This window comes from Geotrypetes seraphini, chromosome 11, assembly GCF_902459505.1.
Source record: "Geotrypetes seraphini chromosome 11, aGeoSer1.1, whole genome shotgun sequence".
Classification (NCBI taxonomy): Eukaryota; Metazoa; Chordata; class Amphibia; order Gymnophiona; family Dermophiidae; genus Geotrypetes; species Geotrypetes seraphini.
In genome coordinates, this window is record NC_047094.1 from 53056804 (window position 1) to 53073653 (window position 16850).

At 42.3% G+C, this 16850-nt stretch overlaps 1 protein-coding gene across 11 annotated transcripts in view; it reads right to left on the reverse strand.

Moving 5' to 3' along the window:
* LOC117369236 (ankyrin repeat and fibronectin type-III domain-containing protein 1-like) overlaps positions 1–16850 on the reverse strand; it is a 1092487-nt gene that overhangs the window by 126346 nt on the left and 949291 nt on the right. For all 11 annotated transcript variants that reach the window (XR_004541103.1, XM_033963493.1, XM_033963485.1 and 8 more), the window contains 2 exons: positions 10609–10810; positions 6808–7015 (listed from right to left, as the gene is read on the reverse strand). Coding sequence is in view for 10 of the 11 variants with exons in the window: in XM_033963493.1 (XP_033819384.1) it covers positions 6808–7015; positions 10609–10810 (410 nt within the window). In the remaining variant the exon portion in view is untranslated. The remainder of the gene's footprint in view (positions 1–6807; positions 7016–10608; positions 10811–16850) is intronic.

The window sequence follows — 16850 nt, forward strand, 5'->3', positions numbered from 1 at the left end:
ATCCTGAAAACCCGACTGGATTGCGGCCCTCGAGGAGGGACTTTGACACCCCTGTCTTATGCCTACACCAGGGGTGTCAAAGTCCCTCCTTGAGAGCCACAATCCAGTCGGGTTTTCAGGATTTCCCCAATGAATAAACATTGAAAGCAATGCATGCAAATAGATTTCATGCATATTCATTGGGGAAATCCTGAAAACCCGACTGGATTGCAGCCCTCGAGGAGGGACTTTGCCACCCCTGGCCTACACGAACACAAACCATGAACCTTAATGAAATAATGTAATCCCTGGATATGGCCAGGCTCTTCTAAATTGCACATCACACTGAATTCCTTCTGGAGCATATTAGTGATCCATAAATATTAACATAATGTAATAATTTTCAAAGTAAACATGTACACACACTGCCACACATGTACTGTGTTTCCAAAATAACAGGGCCCATTTTATTTTTACCCATCAAAAAAGTGGCTAAGTATACAATGATAAAACTTTGCTCACAAATATGCCTATGATTGAGCTATAAAATGATCATGCACCAAATAAGCAGCTTTATAAATATTCTTTGCAAATCATAACGGGGTCCTTTAACTAACGTGCGCTAGCCAATTTAGCGTGTGCTACATGCTAACACATCCATTATATTCTATGGATGCGTTAGCATTTAGCGTGGGCTAAATCGGCTAGCGGCCTTAGTAAAAGAGGAGGAACATGATCATCAGTACCAACAGTCTAATGCAGTGGTTCCCAAACCTGTCCTGAGGGATCCCCAGCCAGTCAGGTTTTCAAGATATCCCTAATGAATATGCATGAGAGAGATTTGCATACCTGTCACTTCCATTATATGCAAATCTCTCTCATGCATATTCATTAGGGATATCTTGAAAACCTGACTGGCTGGGGGTCCCCCAGGACAGGTTTGGGAACCACTGGTCTAATGAGTACTGAAATGGGTTGGGGAGCTGGGTTCAATTCCTATTGCAGCTCCTTGTGTCTCTGGGCAAGTCACTTAGCCCTCCATTACCCAAGGTATCAAAACTTAGACTGCAAACCCAGTGCCTATATATAATAAATGTAAACCGCTTTGCTTGTACCATAAAAAACCAATATATCATGGTCTAAGTCACCAAAACCCACCTAAACTCACCAGATAAGCATTGCAAACACATAACACAGACCCCACACACTACCCCAGTGATCACCAACCCCCCCCCCATAAAAATTTTATTCACAACTTTAAATTTCAGCCTCCAGACCATCATCACCTGGCCGCCTGGCACAGGAAAGCCTAGTCGTCCAGCACAGAGACAGTTTAAGTCATCTTGGGGGTGGGTTAGGGACCTATAGAGAGGAGGACCCATGCCCATAAGCCCTTGTAATCACTGCACTGATACATAAACATGTGCACTCCCCTATACACCCCCAAAACCCTTTTGTACTGTCATATAAGTGGCTCCTGCAGCCATAAGGGCTATTGGGGTGGTAGATAAGTGGGTCTAGGAGATTCTGGAGATGGTTTGGGGAGTTCACCGTCACCTATAAGGGAGCTGTAGTGAGAGAAGCCATGGCACCCTTTTAGTGAAGTTCACAGCAGTGCTCTGTAAGGTACCCCACTATTTAGGTGGCATGTCTGTGTGTGCAGTCCATCACTTTGCAGATCCCTCCCACGACCAACAGGGCTTATTCTAGGCGTTTTGGACTTGGACGGAAAGTTGGACAAAAATGTGGTATAAAGATAGACGATTTAGTGGCTTGGATGATCAGATCGGCAGGACGTATAATTAGATGATTTTCGAAAGTAAAAAAAAGTTGGACGTAGCTTTCAAAAATGTGTCTTAGGCTCTTTTTAACTTTAGACGATTTGCAAGATGGACGTAAACGGACTTAGATGTCCCTTTCGATTATGCCCCTCTGTGTGTATTTTTCTGTTTTTCATTTTGTGTTGCATAGACCATGAAGAGAAACTAGAAACGTCTACTTATTTGCTTATCCAAAAATTAATGGGTGTAGATATATGACCTTCTTAGATTGGACCCTAGCATTTCAAGCTGGTTGGGAACAATCTTGGTTAGGTAAATGTATCCAGCAAGCCATGTTACCCTATTGCAGTTTTCGGAAATTAATTAAGACCACTTTGTTCGATAAGTTTATTACTTAGTGAGTTTTATTATTGAAATTCTATTTTACAAATATTTGTATTTTTTTTACTGTATTATCGTATTTCGCTGATTGTCTAGCTCTTTTTAGTGTAAACCGCCTAGAACTTTTGGATATGGCGGTATAAAAGAATAAAGTTATTATTATTATTAATGATTTTGTTATCCGTTTAGAATTGTGGATTGCCTGTCATCATCTAAACCAGTGGTATTCAACCCAGTCCTCAGGGACCACCTGGCCAGTTGGGTTTTCAAAGTCTCTATCATCCATATTCATTGTGGATATCCCGAAAACCCGACTGGCCAGGTGGTTCCCGAGGACTGGGTTGAATACCACTGATCTAAACAATCCGGAACACCCAGACATCTAGTCACTCTAATTGGAAGTACAAAGCACCATCACGAACAATGGATGTGTACACAGAGATGATGGAATGCTTCGGTGTCCAGAAAAAGTGGCTAGCTGGCAATCTAAGATTATGATTCTGAGATATTGACTAATACTTAAGAAAGTACCATAATTTAAAGAAAATAAAGTACAGTTAAAGTGTTGTCAATATAGGGGGATTGAAGAAAAATATGATAGCTCGCAAGAGGCAGTTCTGATACAGACAAGTTCTTATAATCAGACAGCTGCAGGCGCTTGAGGTTTTTGTATCCCTAACAATTAAACTGTATCAGTATAAGAGAAAAGAAAAAGAAAAAGTAAAGAAGAATAAAAAGTATAAAAGTAAAAAAGGAAGTAAGAGTGTTTCTCAAATTCATCATTTTTTACAAGGGAAGTTTGTCATCGACATTAATTCTGTAGGCTATAGTAAGGGGAAACATGCCATTGTACCATGCAATGATTGCAGATGGTGCAAAATGCAGCAGTCAAGCTGATTTTGGGGTTCAAGAAATGTGGCCACGTGACACCCCTTTATCGGGCGTTGCACTGGTTGCCAGTGCAGAAGCATGTGAAATTCAAACTCGGTTGCTTTTGTTTGGTTTGACTCCCAAATATATAAATGAGCTTTTTTCTTTTACAACTAATAGACATAAAAGAAGCTCACATTTGAATTTTGTTTCTCCGCCTCTTAAACTTGAAAAACATCATAAGGATCTTCTTTCATACCAGGCAGCAGCATGGGGGCAAAGACTTACCCCCCCCCCTCTTTTACGAAACTGCGATAGCAGTTTCTAGCACAGGGAGCAGCGCTGAATGATCCGCACTGCTCCCAACGCTCAAAGTAACACAGTGAGCGTTGGGAGCAGCGCGGGCCATTCAGTGCAGCTCCCCGCACTAGAAACTGCTATTGCAGTTTCGTAAAAGGAGGCATTAGATCAACTGCTCCTTTTTACTGAAATTTATGGGGAATTTAGAAAACATCTAAAAACACATCTGTTTTTGAAATATTTAGGTAATTAACTTGTAAAATTTTTGATATGCAATAATCACATCTTTTAGGGGTTTTTTACTCATTGTTTTAACTTTCTAATTTTCTTCAATTCTATTGTATTTTAAACGATGTATTTGTAAATACCACATTAGTCAACTCCTCAAACCATACCCCCAATATATATTCAGATACCTAAATAAGCAACCACCATCTGTATCCAGTAAACTTCTTCCTTCAATGTTATGTAATTATCTTCTGTTACCCAAATGTATTGTTTATTCTCCACTGTATTCTGTAATTACTTGAATCTTTTTTATGTAATTCTCTCGGAAAAGTCCAGATATCTTCTAATTTGTAATCCGCTTAGAACCAAATGTATTGTTATTCTCTACCATATCCTGTAACATACTTGAATCTTTGTTATGTAATTCTCTCGGAAATGTCCAGATATCTTCTAATTTGTAATCCGCTTAGAACCGCAAGGCACAGGCGGAATAGAAATTACTAATGTAATGTAATGTAAATGATGTAAACCGCATAGAACTTCACGGCTTTGCGGTATATAAATAAATTGTTATTACTATTATTATTGTTATTATTATTATTATTACCTTCCAGCTTTTTTTAGATGTACCGGTTAACCCAACTGCACATAATACTCTAAATCAGGGGTGTCCAACCTGCGGCCCAGTGAAATATTTTGTGTGACCCCGGTCGAGGACAATGCAGTGTTTTCCTTTGCTGCCCCTGGATGTTTACCGTCTTGCCGGCTCCCTCCTATGTCTTACTGCAGCGTTTGCACATTTGTGCAGCCCCAGAAACATTTTTTTTCAGCCAATGTGGCCCAGTGAAGCCAAAAGGTTGGACACCCCTGCTCTAAATGAAGCCTCTGCAGAGATTTATACAGATGCATTGTCACCTCCTTTCTTTGAATAGCCCAGCTGCCTTCATATTCCACCACCCTACCACCTAGTTTTATTGAGTCCAACCTTCCAAATGCACTGTATTCCATTCCAAAAGGTACAACCACTGGCGTAGTAAGGAGCTGTGCTGTGTAGTGGGGGAAGTCTTTGAAAAGGGTGAAGGCACTTGCCCTCCTCTTTGCTCCCTCCTTCCTGACCGGCCATGCGTGTGCACCCCTTCCCTTCCCTCGTGCCTCTTTAATTTTTCCTACGTGAGGAGCATTACAAACTTACTGTCCGCATTGGTGTCACCTCTCTCTGACGTAACTTCCGGGCCCTGCACCTAGGAAGTGATGTCAGAGGAATAGCTGGCATAATGTGGGCAGCAAGTTTGTGCTGTGGCTCTCACCTGGAAAATTAAAAAGGTATGGGGGTGGGAAGGAGGAGCCATGTGCATGGCAGGGTGGGGGTCAGAGAAGGGGGTAGGGGAGGGGTAGGGGATCCGGAAGGTTTGCCCCCCACATTTCGCCCCCAGACACATTTCGCCCCCACACATTTCGCCCCCCGGATGTTTCGCCCCCGCACATTTCGCCCCCGCACATTTCGCCCCTGAGTGTCAGACTATTCCTCTCGCAGGCGATTTCTTTGCCGACACGACGGCAGGCTACAAATTCAAAGTGCACAGCTGGCTGTTCTCACTGCCTCTAATGTCGGCCCTGCAGCTCCGGACTTCCCCACACCTGCTCTCTCCCCCCCCCCCCCGATCACTATTATTTTAAATGTTATGGCAGCCACTGTATCCATCGGAGGAGACTTCTAACCTCGGCCATGAAGTTGCTGATTATGTGTACTGCACATTTCGCCCCTGAGCGTTCCTCCGTTCTCTCTCTCTCACTCTTTATGGAGCGAATACCCAAACCACCCTCCATTCCCTTATTTTAATTCTGGCATCTTCCCTTGCTGGATGCAGCTATCTCTATAGCGGCAGAGCAGTGCACAAGGCTGCCTGCCTGGTCCCGCGCCTCTTCTGTTCTCGCGGGAAGTGGCACGGGACCAGGCAGGTAGCCTTCTGCGCCGCTCTGCTGCTAGAGAAGGGGAGACAGCCGCGTCAGCCAACCAGGCAGGCAGCCTTGTGTGCCACTCTGCCGCTAGAGAGGCAGCAGGAGACAGCGAGTCTTGCTTCCCCCATCTTCTTTCTTCCTCCCTCCCCCCCCCCCCCCCAACGCGGGACCTGGCCTGCCCCGGAACTCTTCCTGCAACAGCAACTTCATGGCCGAGGTTAGAAGTCTCCTCCGATGGATACAGTGGCTGCCATAACATTTAAAATAATAGTGATCGGGGGGGGGGGGGGGAGAGAGCAGGTGTGGGGAAGTCCGGAGCTGCAGGGCCGACATTAGAGGCAGTGAGAACAGCCAGCTGTGCACTTTGAATTTGTAGCCTGCCGTCGTGTCGGCAAAGAAATCGCCTGCGAGAGGAATAGTCTGACACTCAGGGGCGAAATGTGCGGGGGCGAAATGTGTGGGGGCGAAACATCCGGGGGGCGAAATGTGCGGGGGCGAAATGTGTGGGGGCGAAACATCCGGGGGGCGAAATGTGCGGGGGCGAAATGTGAGGGGCGAATTGCTGGGGGCGAAATGTGGGGGGCGAAACTTCCGTGAACCGAGGGGTAGTACCGCCCTGGGCGCCACTTAGCCTTGCTACACCACTGGGTACAATGTTGCTTAAAGCAGGCTGTGACTGAAATCATTGCTTAAATGGAACATCCAAGCTGCATACGTTTCATTTCACTGGTGACTTTTATGTCTTTCTGCCATAGATACTTGCTTTTCTATTTATAAAAGTCACTTTTCTAAATATGCTCAATTATCTTGTAGCAAAATTATTTGCAAGGGGTGACCAATAATTCAAACTATCCTGTCCTTCTAGCAAAGGTATCAAAGGAGTCAAGATCGACCTTCAAGTTCCCTCAACTTTGGGACAATCTTCCACTCTTTTTAAGAAGCTCTGTCTCCCCTTTTTCCGTAAGTCTTTGAAAACTATCCTGTTCACTAAGCATTTTGGGAACTAATTCTCTGCGATATCTCCTTCTCTATAGTCCTTATCGGCCTAAACTAACTTTTGTAAACCGAGACGAGCTTTCCTCAATTGAAGTCTCAGTGTACAAAGCCAAGCATTAGATTAGATTAGATTTAGCACAAGATTTTTACAGTTTCAGTCGGAGTACAGGCAGGTAAAGAGATTTGCCAAAGATAAGCTGAGTGACCGATGGAGGAATCAAGCTGGTGCATCGAGGATTTCAGTTCTGCGCTCTAACTAACCTAATTTGCATGTTCATTCGGGTGAAAAATGAATTAGTGTGGTCAGGCTTACAGTGTGGACTCTCCTTGGCACCAGCCTGAAGCAGGGTCCTGGCGATAGGAGCATTGTTGGTCATGATGGCAATGTCCAAGGGAAGGAGGCCTTCACTGTTTGGGGTATTTAGGTCCAGCTCTTCAACACTGTATTGCTTTAGCAGGTCTTGAACCCGGTCTAGGTCCTGCATCTCCACTGCCTCAAAGAGAGCAGCATTCCCCTGAAACTACAGAGAGACACAGGTACAGCATTAAGAAAAGGTCTGCCATTAAAAAACACTGAACGGTTAAACAAAATACTCACTATATACATCCTGGGCATGACAAGTAGGAACTGCAAGAGTTAGGAGTCCTTTTACTAAACAGCATTAAGCCCTTAGCGTGCAGTTAAGACCCGGATTCTCTATACGGTGCCGATATTGGTGGCCGCCTAAAGAGTGGCCGCTGATCGCGCGTAATCATAAGATGGTGCTGTATACAAAATCACACCTTTGGAAAAGATAGGTGACTGCCTAGGCACTCTAAGCCACTTCCGGCATTAGCCACCGTGGCGTTAGGTGGCATTAAGCGCATACAGAGGAGCAATCCCAGCGCAGATCTTTTTTAGGCGCAGGTAGGCACTTTAACTTTCATGTTTTTTGATATTTTAAATGGCGTTTCTTAATTAACTCAGGCGCCGGTAGGGCGCCGTTTGTGGAATTTCCCCCTAAATAGATAACACAGAGTTAATAGAGGTGTATTTAATTTTAATTTAATTCTTATATACCGCTAATAACCGTGAGGTTTCTAAGCGGTTTACAAAAATGATGCATTACAAAGATACAATAGATAAAAATAAATAAGATAGGTACTTGGAAATTTCCCTAACTGTCCCAAAGGCTCACAATCTAACTAAAGTACCTGAAGAAACAATTTATGAAAAATAAAGAAAAAATATAAAGACAGAGGTAAAGATAGAGATAAATATGAATATTCCAACAAGTAATATATAAATAACTATTTTACATCTTACAATTTAGTATTTAGAGCCTTCCAAATACAGTAGGTGGTGGTAAGTGCTCAGGGGTTAACTCCTAACAAGCATTGCATGCTAATGATAGCATCCCACATTAAGCTGCATTAACTCCAAATCTTAACACATTTTAGTAAAAGGGCCCTTTCGATTTATATGTTTCCTAGTTCAATATACACACACACAAAAAAAAAAACCACAGTGCAGGAGATTAGATACGATCTCTTTATTCAATACTGTAATAAGACTCGACACAAGTCGTGTTTCGGCACGAAGTCTGCGTCAGGAGTCCAAAGCTGTGAGTGTTCCAAAAATATCCTCAGTTGTTTGGATTGCCAATGCCAGAAGCGATATTCGCTATTACCATGTTCATTTCTTTGCTGTATATCGCACTCCAAAAGAGACCACAATATCAGCTGGTATTGGAAATTCAAACGACTTGTGATATTTTTGGATTACTCACAGCTTTGGACTCCTGACGCAGACTTTGAGCCGAAACACAACTTGGGTCGAGTCTTATTGCAGTATTGAATAAAGAGTCCCTATCTAATCCATTGGTTCCGTCTCCTGTGCTGTGTTTTTGTGTGCTCGTTTTGTGCGGATGATTTCTTCTGTATTCGTTCATCCTAGTTCAATATACCACACTTTTGATGTGATTATTTTTAAATACAGGAGGAATAAAAAAATGCAGGGTTACAAGCATGTATATAAAACAGAGCACTTGAAAAACACCTTCTCACTGTTTAACAATAGGACAAACCTCCAGGCATCAATTATCTTCCCGTGCAATTTGGAAACAGAGAAAAAAAAAATTGAAATGTGATATTATAAATGAGAAAGAAATAAAAACCAGTTAGGTCCTGACTCATTATCATCTTTCCCACAGATAGAGAATGGGAGAAAATCTTTAGCAACTCAAGCCCTAAATTATTCAGTGTGGAGTCCAAACAGAGCATTAAATTATCAATTAACCACCAGGCACATTTCAGCTGGTGAAAGTCCATCTCAAGGTAATATAAACTTGTCTTTAACATCAATCAAATATCCTGTCAGAAACACAAAAATATAACAGCTTAAAATACCAGGATCTTGTTGCATGTACATAGGTTTGTGGTCTTATTTTTCTAAATTTATCAGATGCTTGCCCATAAATAAATGCTCCAAGCAACTTAGACCCACCATGAACACAAACAAATTAACAATACAGCATGCTCTTTTCATCAAAATAAAAGACAACATATGATAACACAATGAAATTATAAACACAAAATTGGTAAAATATTTCCTAATATCATGGGGGTCACCATTCAACACTAGTACAATAGGTAGGAGAGGTTCCTACCTGGTTAAATACACTGACTGGTTCAGGTGAGTAACACTGGAGTGAAGTAGTAGAATAGTGGCGGAGTAGCCTAGTGGTTGGTGCAGTGGGCTCTGACCCTGTCAAACTGGGTTCAATTCCCACTGAAGTTCATTGTGACCTTGGACAAGTCACCTAACCCTCCATTGTCCCAGGTACAAAACTTTGATTGTGAGCCCACTAGAGACAGAGAAAGTATCTGCATAGAATGTGCCCAGTAGTGCTAAAAAATGATGATTATTAGTAGTAATATAATCTGCTTTGACTGCCACAGCTCTCTCTGGGTAGTGCCAGGGGGGAAGAGGTGGCAAACCTGGTATTCAGTGCTAGTTTCTTGATAACCAGTTAGGCAAGTAGGACCCCATATAAAGTAATTCTAACTATGCCCAGTTAGTTATCTAAATACTGGCACTGTATATCAGCCAGACCCACATAACAGCCTTGTAAATCCAAGATATCCACCCCAAAATTCTATAATAAAGCACCGACAACTGCACACATAATTTAATTGAATAACAACTCAGTTAGGACCATTAGCTGGAATCTTAACAAGCAATTATTAGTGCTAAGTGGAAATAATTAAAAGTTACATGCCTAAATTTTATGTGCAGGTGCATGGCAGGGGAAATAGAGGGAATGTCACAGAGGATATAGGTGCATGGAAGGGGAGAGAGAGATAGGGTATCAAAGAAGAGAGGACTACTCTTTTGTTCTTCTCTTCCCTGCTAACACCTTATATTTAGTTTTAGCAAATTTTATATTTATATTTAGCAAATTGTTGATTGATAAATGTTCAGTGGGTTAGGGGTTTTTTTTTGTTTTTTTTTACTTTGCTTAATATATCTCCTTTTTCGTTTACAATGTAAACTACTTAGATTTGCAGTATATTGGCAGTATATCAAATAAAGTGAACCTGAAATTTAGAGAGAGAGAGTCAAAGAGGAGATATCTGCAGGGCAGGCAAGAGAGAGAGTCAGAGAAGAGAGAGCTACATGGCATAGGGGAGAGTAAAAATGTCACAGGGGAGAGGAATGCACGGCAGTGGGAGAGAGAAAGTGTCAAAGGAGACACTGGCAAGAGAGTTAAGAGAAGACAGAAGAAAGCAGAAACCAGGCAATGTGACCAACATGATTAGAGAAATAAAATGAACAGAAAACAACAATATAAAATAATGTTACCTTTTCTATTTCATGATAGAATATTTTTTTCAACTTAGGGAGTACTTGCCTTGAAGAGGTTGGGAAAAACTGATGTAGATGAAATAGTTTTGATATAGGAAGACAAAGAATGGAGTGTAATTGACAGTAATAACAAGGCTGCCAGTTTCTAGCGTTGTTGCAGGAGATTCATGCACTGCTGTGCGTGTTTATTCAGCTTTTAATTCACAAATGGTTTAATATGGTGCAGCACAGGATATATTCTCATCCGCACAGATCCAAGGTACTCACAAGACATGACTTGCGCAGTTTTTCTTTCTCACTCCTTGGTGCCAGGTTGCCTTCATCAAAGGAAGTGTAGTTCACTCTGAACTTCCCCGACAGGTTACGGTAAAGTCTTTTGGCAGCATTGGGGGAAGAGGGACCTGGTGGCTTCTTCGCCTGTGCCAGCTGGAGGTCCTTCATCTGTTGTGTCATTTTGGGGGAGGAAGACCTGGTCAAATGAAAAGAAATGAAAGAATCAATTACCACCTTTAGTGATACAGAAATTCAAATATAGGTGTTATAGCACAAGCCCTCAGAGGTCTATGCTCCCCGGATAATTGCTGTTCTATTTCTAAATTCAAATGACAGGATTCCAAAATTGCTTTTTATATACATCAAGAGGATTGCCTTTATTCACAATTGTACCCAAACAGAGCTGCCCGTTCCAGAAGAGAGATTTTAGGCCAGTCCTGGGTTTCTGACAACCCCATCCTGAGGCATTTTGAGACCTGTAGAACTGATTTCAAAGTGTAGACTCAGGGACTGTAAATCCCACACTACTTTGGATGTAAGTTCAAAACCAGGACTGGTCCACTTGGCAGCTTTGTCCTAATAAAACTTTCATCTCATACAGAGCTGCCAAGATACCCAGTTCCAGGAGGGAGATTTTAGGTCATTCCTGGATTCTGACATGCCTATCTTGATGCATTATGAGACCTGCAGCACTGATTTCAATTAGAATCAGAAACTACAAATACCATACTGCTGTAGGATGTAAATTCAAGAACAGGACTGGCTGAAAAGTCTACTTCCTTGGACTGAGTAACTTGGCAGCTCTGCATTAATGAGATTTGGGAGTGTATGTGGATTGTGTGTGTGTGTGGGGGGGGGGGGGAGAGAGAAGGGTTTATCATATGTATCTTGGATTTTCTCCTATCTTGATTTGTCATTTTCCCATCTACCAATTCCAGTGTACAGATCATTCACATGGGGCATGTTAAACGGACTACTGTACACAGCTGCCGGACAACATGCATGTTGTTATCAAGGGAATTTGATAATGTAGTATTAGGAGAACAACCTAATAAAAACAAAAATGGAACAGACTACATTGACCAACTGCTGTCAAGCAGGAGACTTGGGTTCAGTTCCCAGCTCAGTTTCATTCTCCTCCAGCTGACCCAGGCTCAGAATGTTGCTCTATATTAAGAGCAGACTCACAATCTTTGGGAGAAAGGGCAACGAAGTTGTGATTTTATCGTGTTCAGAATATCTAATTTGTTGTTGTTGGGGTTGTTGGTTTTTTTGATCAGAGCATTGCAGTTTAATAGTGACAACCACATATAAAATATCCAGTGGAGGAATGGAAAAGAAATATCTTGGGGTTTGAAGGGAAGCACGTTAAAATGGAAGCATTTTATGTTTGCAGGGTTTTCTTCAGATTACAATGTGACAGGCATTCGTGCAAGAGTGCCTCACAGGTTGGGATGCAGATCTGTGTGACTAATCAGTGACCGTTCATATTTATAATACAATAACATACTGTATATACTGTTTGGATGAAAGACTGGCCTAAAGATTTCCAACCCTACTGAGCCGAGGACACTGCATTACAAATTACTCATTTCTCATGCTCTCTGTTCCTTGGGAAGTTTCTTCATAGATATAATTGCACTCTACTGGTGCACAGTGGAAAAGCTTTTCATTACAAGCTGCTCTATGTAGGCTTCTCAAATTCTACTAAAACACATTTTGATTTCTCAACTATAATATCACTTGGAACAATTACAGTGTGTCACTCCCAGCCACTTTATGGGCAAGAGCCAGAGTTTGCTTTTGCTAAATTGCACCTAAGAGAATCATTTGCCTTTATGAAAAGAGAGAGACGAATGACCACAAAAGTGGAATAAACCTCTGAAAGCGGGGAACCATTTCATGGAAAGGGATTAGAGCACGCTGTGGTTTGAGTTTCATTATAGAAGCCAGGAAACTCCCAGAAAGTCGAATATCAATCACGAATCTGCCATTGATTCTCTGACACCTTTGACAAGTCACCTCGTATTCCTCTACTATGGGCATAATTTGCAAACAACATCTAATTGCCCCTTCAAAAGCATCACTTTGCAAAGAAAATTATGATTTGTTTTGCTTTTGATCCTGTTTGAGTGAAAGGTGATAATTTATTCTGCAGCACCAGCAGAAATAATAAACAATGTTTAAAAATCAGATTTCATGACTTGGCAGGAGTGAAGTGGCATTTGGGACTTAACTCCATTATCTCTCCTGTCTGACTGCACATGGGTATGCTGCTGAGGTGACTTGTTTGTGGTTTCAGAGAAGAAAGACCAAAGGCGGCCACAGACAGTGAATTTTAGTCTTAAAGGAAACTTTCTTCCAGGACCTTGAACAGCAATTGCAGTGAGAATTTCATTTAAACTGTATTGTCTTGTTTATAAGGTTTTTCATATGAGGGAGGGGTAGGCAATTCCAATCCTCGAGAGCCACAGGCAGATCAGGTTTGCAGGATATCCACCATAAATATGCATGAGATAGATTTGCATCTCAAGGAGGTAGTGCATGCATATCCATCTCATACATAGTCATTGTGGATATCCTGAAAACCTGACCTGCCTGTGGCTCTCGAGGACCGGAATTGCCTACCCCTGATATGGGAGATTTCAAAATATTTGTCAGTTAAGTTGGTAAAATAGGCATTTTTGTGAACTTTGCACTGTTTTCAAAAATGTTTACTACAGCTTCCCTCTTTATACTCTTGTCAGGTTAACTACCACCAGAAACAGGATTTTCTACTATGCTGGATCTCTACTCTGGAGTTCATTACCTTCTGAACTTTATTACATTACATTACATTAGAGATTTCTAATCCGCCATTACCTTGCAGTTCAAGGCGGATTACAAAAGAGATATAGATGGTGGGTTACAAAGGAAGATCTTATGTTATTCGATATACTGTATTTCATAAAGCCTTAAAGACCTGGTTATTTGGAAACAGTTATAGGTTGTTTGAGAGTTGACTTATTTAAAAAAATAAAATAAAATTCAGTATTCTTGCTCTAGCTTTAATTTATCAAGAATTGTCATTGAGTTTAGACTGAAGATGAGGACCCAGAAGATAGCATTCTCAGAGATCCTACCAGTACCGAGGGCAGATGTGAAAAGGCAGGATGAACTACAATCAATAAATGCGTGGATGAGGAGATGGTGTGAGGAAGAAGGATTCCACTTCGTGAGGAACTGGACGACGTTCTGGGGCAAGAGCAAGCTCTACAGGAGAGATGGATTGCACCTGAGCACAGCGGGAACTAGACTTCTAGCAAATAATGTCAAGAGAGGAATAGAACAGGCTTTAAACTAAGAAGAAGGGGAAAGCCGACAGTCGACCAAGCGTCGATGTTTCGGAAAAAGGTATCCCGTGAAGATACTGAGGGGAAAAAAGGCTGGGAAGAAACACTGGACAAATTACAGGAGTCGACTAACCAAGAAGAGAAGGTGAGAAAGATTGTAGCCAAAGAGAAGTATCTAAAGACCGAAGCACAGGGAAAGGAATTAAAGGCAGCAAAATTCCAGGAGCTAAATTGCATATATACTAATGCAAGGAGCCTAAGAAACAAAATGGGGGAATTAGAAGCCATGATCATTGCGGAGGACATAGACATCATTGGAATCTCTGAAACATGGTGGAATGAGGAAAGCAAATGGGATACAGCACTGCCGGGGTACAAGCTCTATCGCCAGGACAGGTCAGGACAGAAAGGCGGTGGGATAGCACTATACATAAAAGAAAGCATACAATCGACAAGAATGGACACAGCGGAGACTACCAACAAACTAGAATCACTATGGGTTAAAATACCAGGAAGGAAAGGGCCTGAAATAAAGATAGGCCTATACTATCGTCCACCCGGACAAACCGGAGACATCGATGAAGAAATGGAAGCCGAGATGAAGCGAGAATGCAAAGGCGGTAACACGGTTATTATGGGAGACTTCAACTACCCCGGGATAGACTGGAGTCTCGGAAGCTCAAGATGCGCTAGGGAGACAGAATTTCTGAAGGCTGTACAAGATTGCTTCATGGAACAGCTTGTTAGAGAACCGACAAGAGGAAATGCCACTCTGGATCTAATCCTAAATGGGCTAAAGGGACCTGCAAATGAAGTGGAAGTAGTGGGACCGTTGGGAAACAGCGATCATAATATGATCAAGTTCAAGATGGAAGTAGGAATACTGAAAGGAAAGAGAACCATAGCGACAACTTTTAACTTCAGGAAGGGTAACTACGAAGCAATGAGGGGAATGGTAAAGAAGAAACTTAGGAACACTTCCCAAAAATGGCAGACGGTAGAACAAGCCTGGTCCTTTTTCAAGGACACGGTGAGCGAGGCGCAAAATCTATATATCCCCAGATTCAGAAAAGGGTGCAACAAGAGTCGAATAAAAGACCCGGCGTGGATAACTAAAATAGTGAAGGAAGCGATAAGCAATAAGAAAAATTCATTCAGAAAATGGAAAAGGGACAAAACTGAGGTAAACTGGAGAGAGCATAGGAAATATCAAAAAGAATGTCACCGTGTGGTTCGAAAAGCCAAAAGAGAGTATGAAGAGAGACTAGCCAGGGAAGCACGAAATTTCAAACCGTTCTTTAGATATGTTAAAGGGAAACAGCCGGCTAGGGAGGAGGTGGGACCACTGGATGACGGAGACAGGAAGGGAGCGGTGAAGGAAGAGAAAGAGGTCGCAGAAAGACTTAACATGTTCTTTTCATCTGTATTCACAAAAGAAGACACAACCAACATACCGGAACCTGAGCAATTCTTCAATGGAAATCAAGCACAAAAGTTAACATCCATAGAAGTGAGCCTTGATGATGTGCGCAGACAGATAGAAAAACTAAAAACTGACAAATCCCCGGGTCCGGATGGAATCCATCCAAGGGTGCTGAAGGAACTAAAGGAGGAAATAGCGGAACTACTACAGCAAATTTGCAACCTATCTCTGAAAACAGGTGTGATTCCAGAGGATTGGAAGATAGCCAACGTTACGCCCATCTTTAAAAAGGGATCAAGAGGAGACCCGGGAAACTACAGACCAGTGAGTCTGACCTCTGTTCCGGGGAAAATGGCGGAAGCACTAATAAAAGAAAAAATTGATGAACATTTTGAAAAACACGAACTTCTGATAACCAGCCAACATGGTTTCTGCAGGGGGAGATCGTGTCTGACCAACTTATTGCACTTCTTCGAGGGAATTAACAAACAGATGGACAAAGGAGACCCCATAGACATCATATACCTAGATTTCCAGAAAGCCTTTGACAAGGTGCCTCATGAACGTCTACTCCGGAAACTGAAGAACCATGGGGTGGACGGAGACGTGCATAGATGGATCAGAAACTGGTTGGCGGGTAGGAAACAGAGGGTAGGGGTGAAGGGACACTACTCAGACTGGAGGAAGGTCACGAGTGGTGTTCCGCAGGGCTCAGTGCTCGGGCCGCTGCTATTTAATATATTCATAAATGATCTAGAAACAGGAACAAAGAGTGAGATAATAAAATTTGCGGACGACACCAAACTATTTAGTGGAGCTCGGACAAAGGAGGACTGTGAAAAATTGCAAAGGGACTTGGACAAATTGGGAGAATGGGCAGAGAGATGGCAGATGAAGTTCAATGTTGAGAAATGTAAAGTACTGCATGTGGGAATCAGAAACCCGAGGCACGGCTATACGATGGGAGGGATGTTATTGAATGAGAGTACCCAAGAAAGGGACTTGGGGGTAATGGTGGACATGACAATGAAGCCGATGGCACAGTGCGCAGCGGCCGCCAAGAGAGCGAATAAAATGCTGGGGATAATCAAGAAGGGTATTACAACAAGAATGAAAGAAGTTATCCTGCCGCTGTACCGGGCAATGGTGCGTCCGCATCTTGAGTACTGCGTCCAGTATTGGTCGCCATACCTTAAGAAGGATATGGTGTTACTCGAGAGAGTTCAGAGGAGAGCGACACGACTGATAAAGGGGATGGAAGGCCTTTCATATGCTGAGAGATTGGAGAAACTGGGTCTCTTTTCCCTGGAGAAGAGAAGACTTAGAGGGGATATGATAGAGACTTACAAGATCATGAAGGGCATAGAGAGAGTAGAGAGGGACAGATTCTTCAAACTTTCAGAACAAAAAAAAACAAGAGGGCATTCGGAAAAGTTGAAAGGGGACAGATTCAAAACGAATGCTAGGAAGTTCTTCTTTAC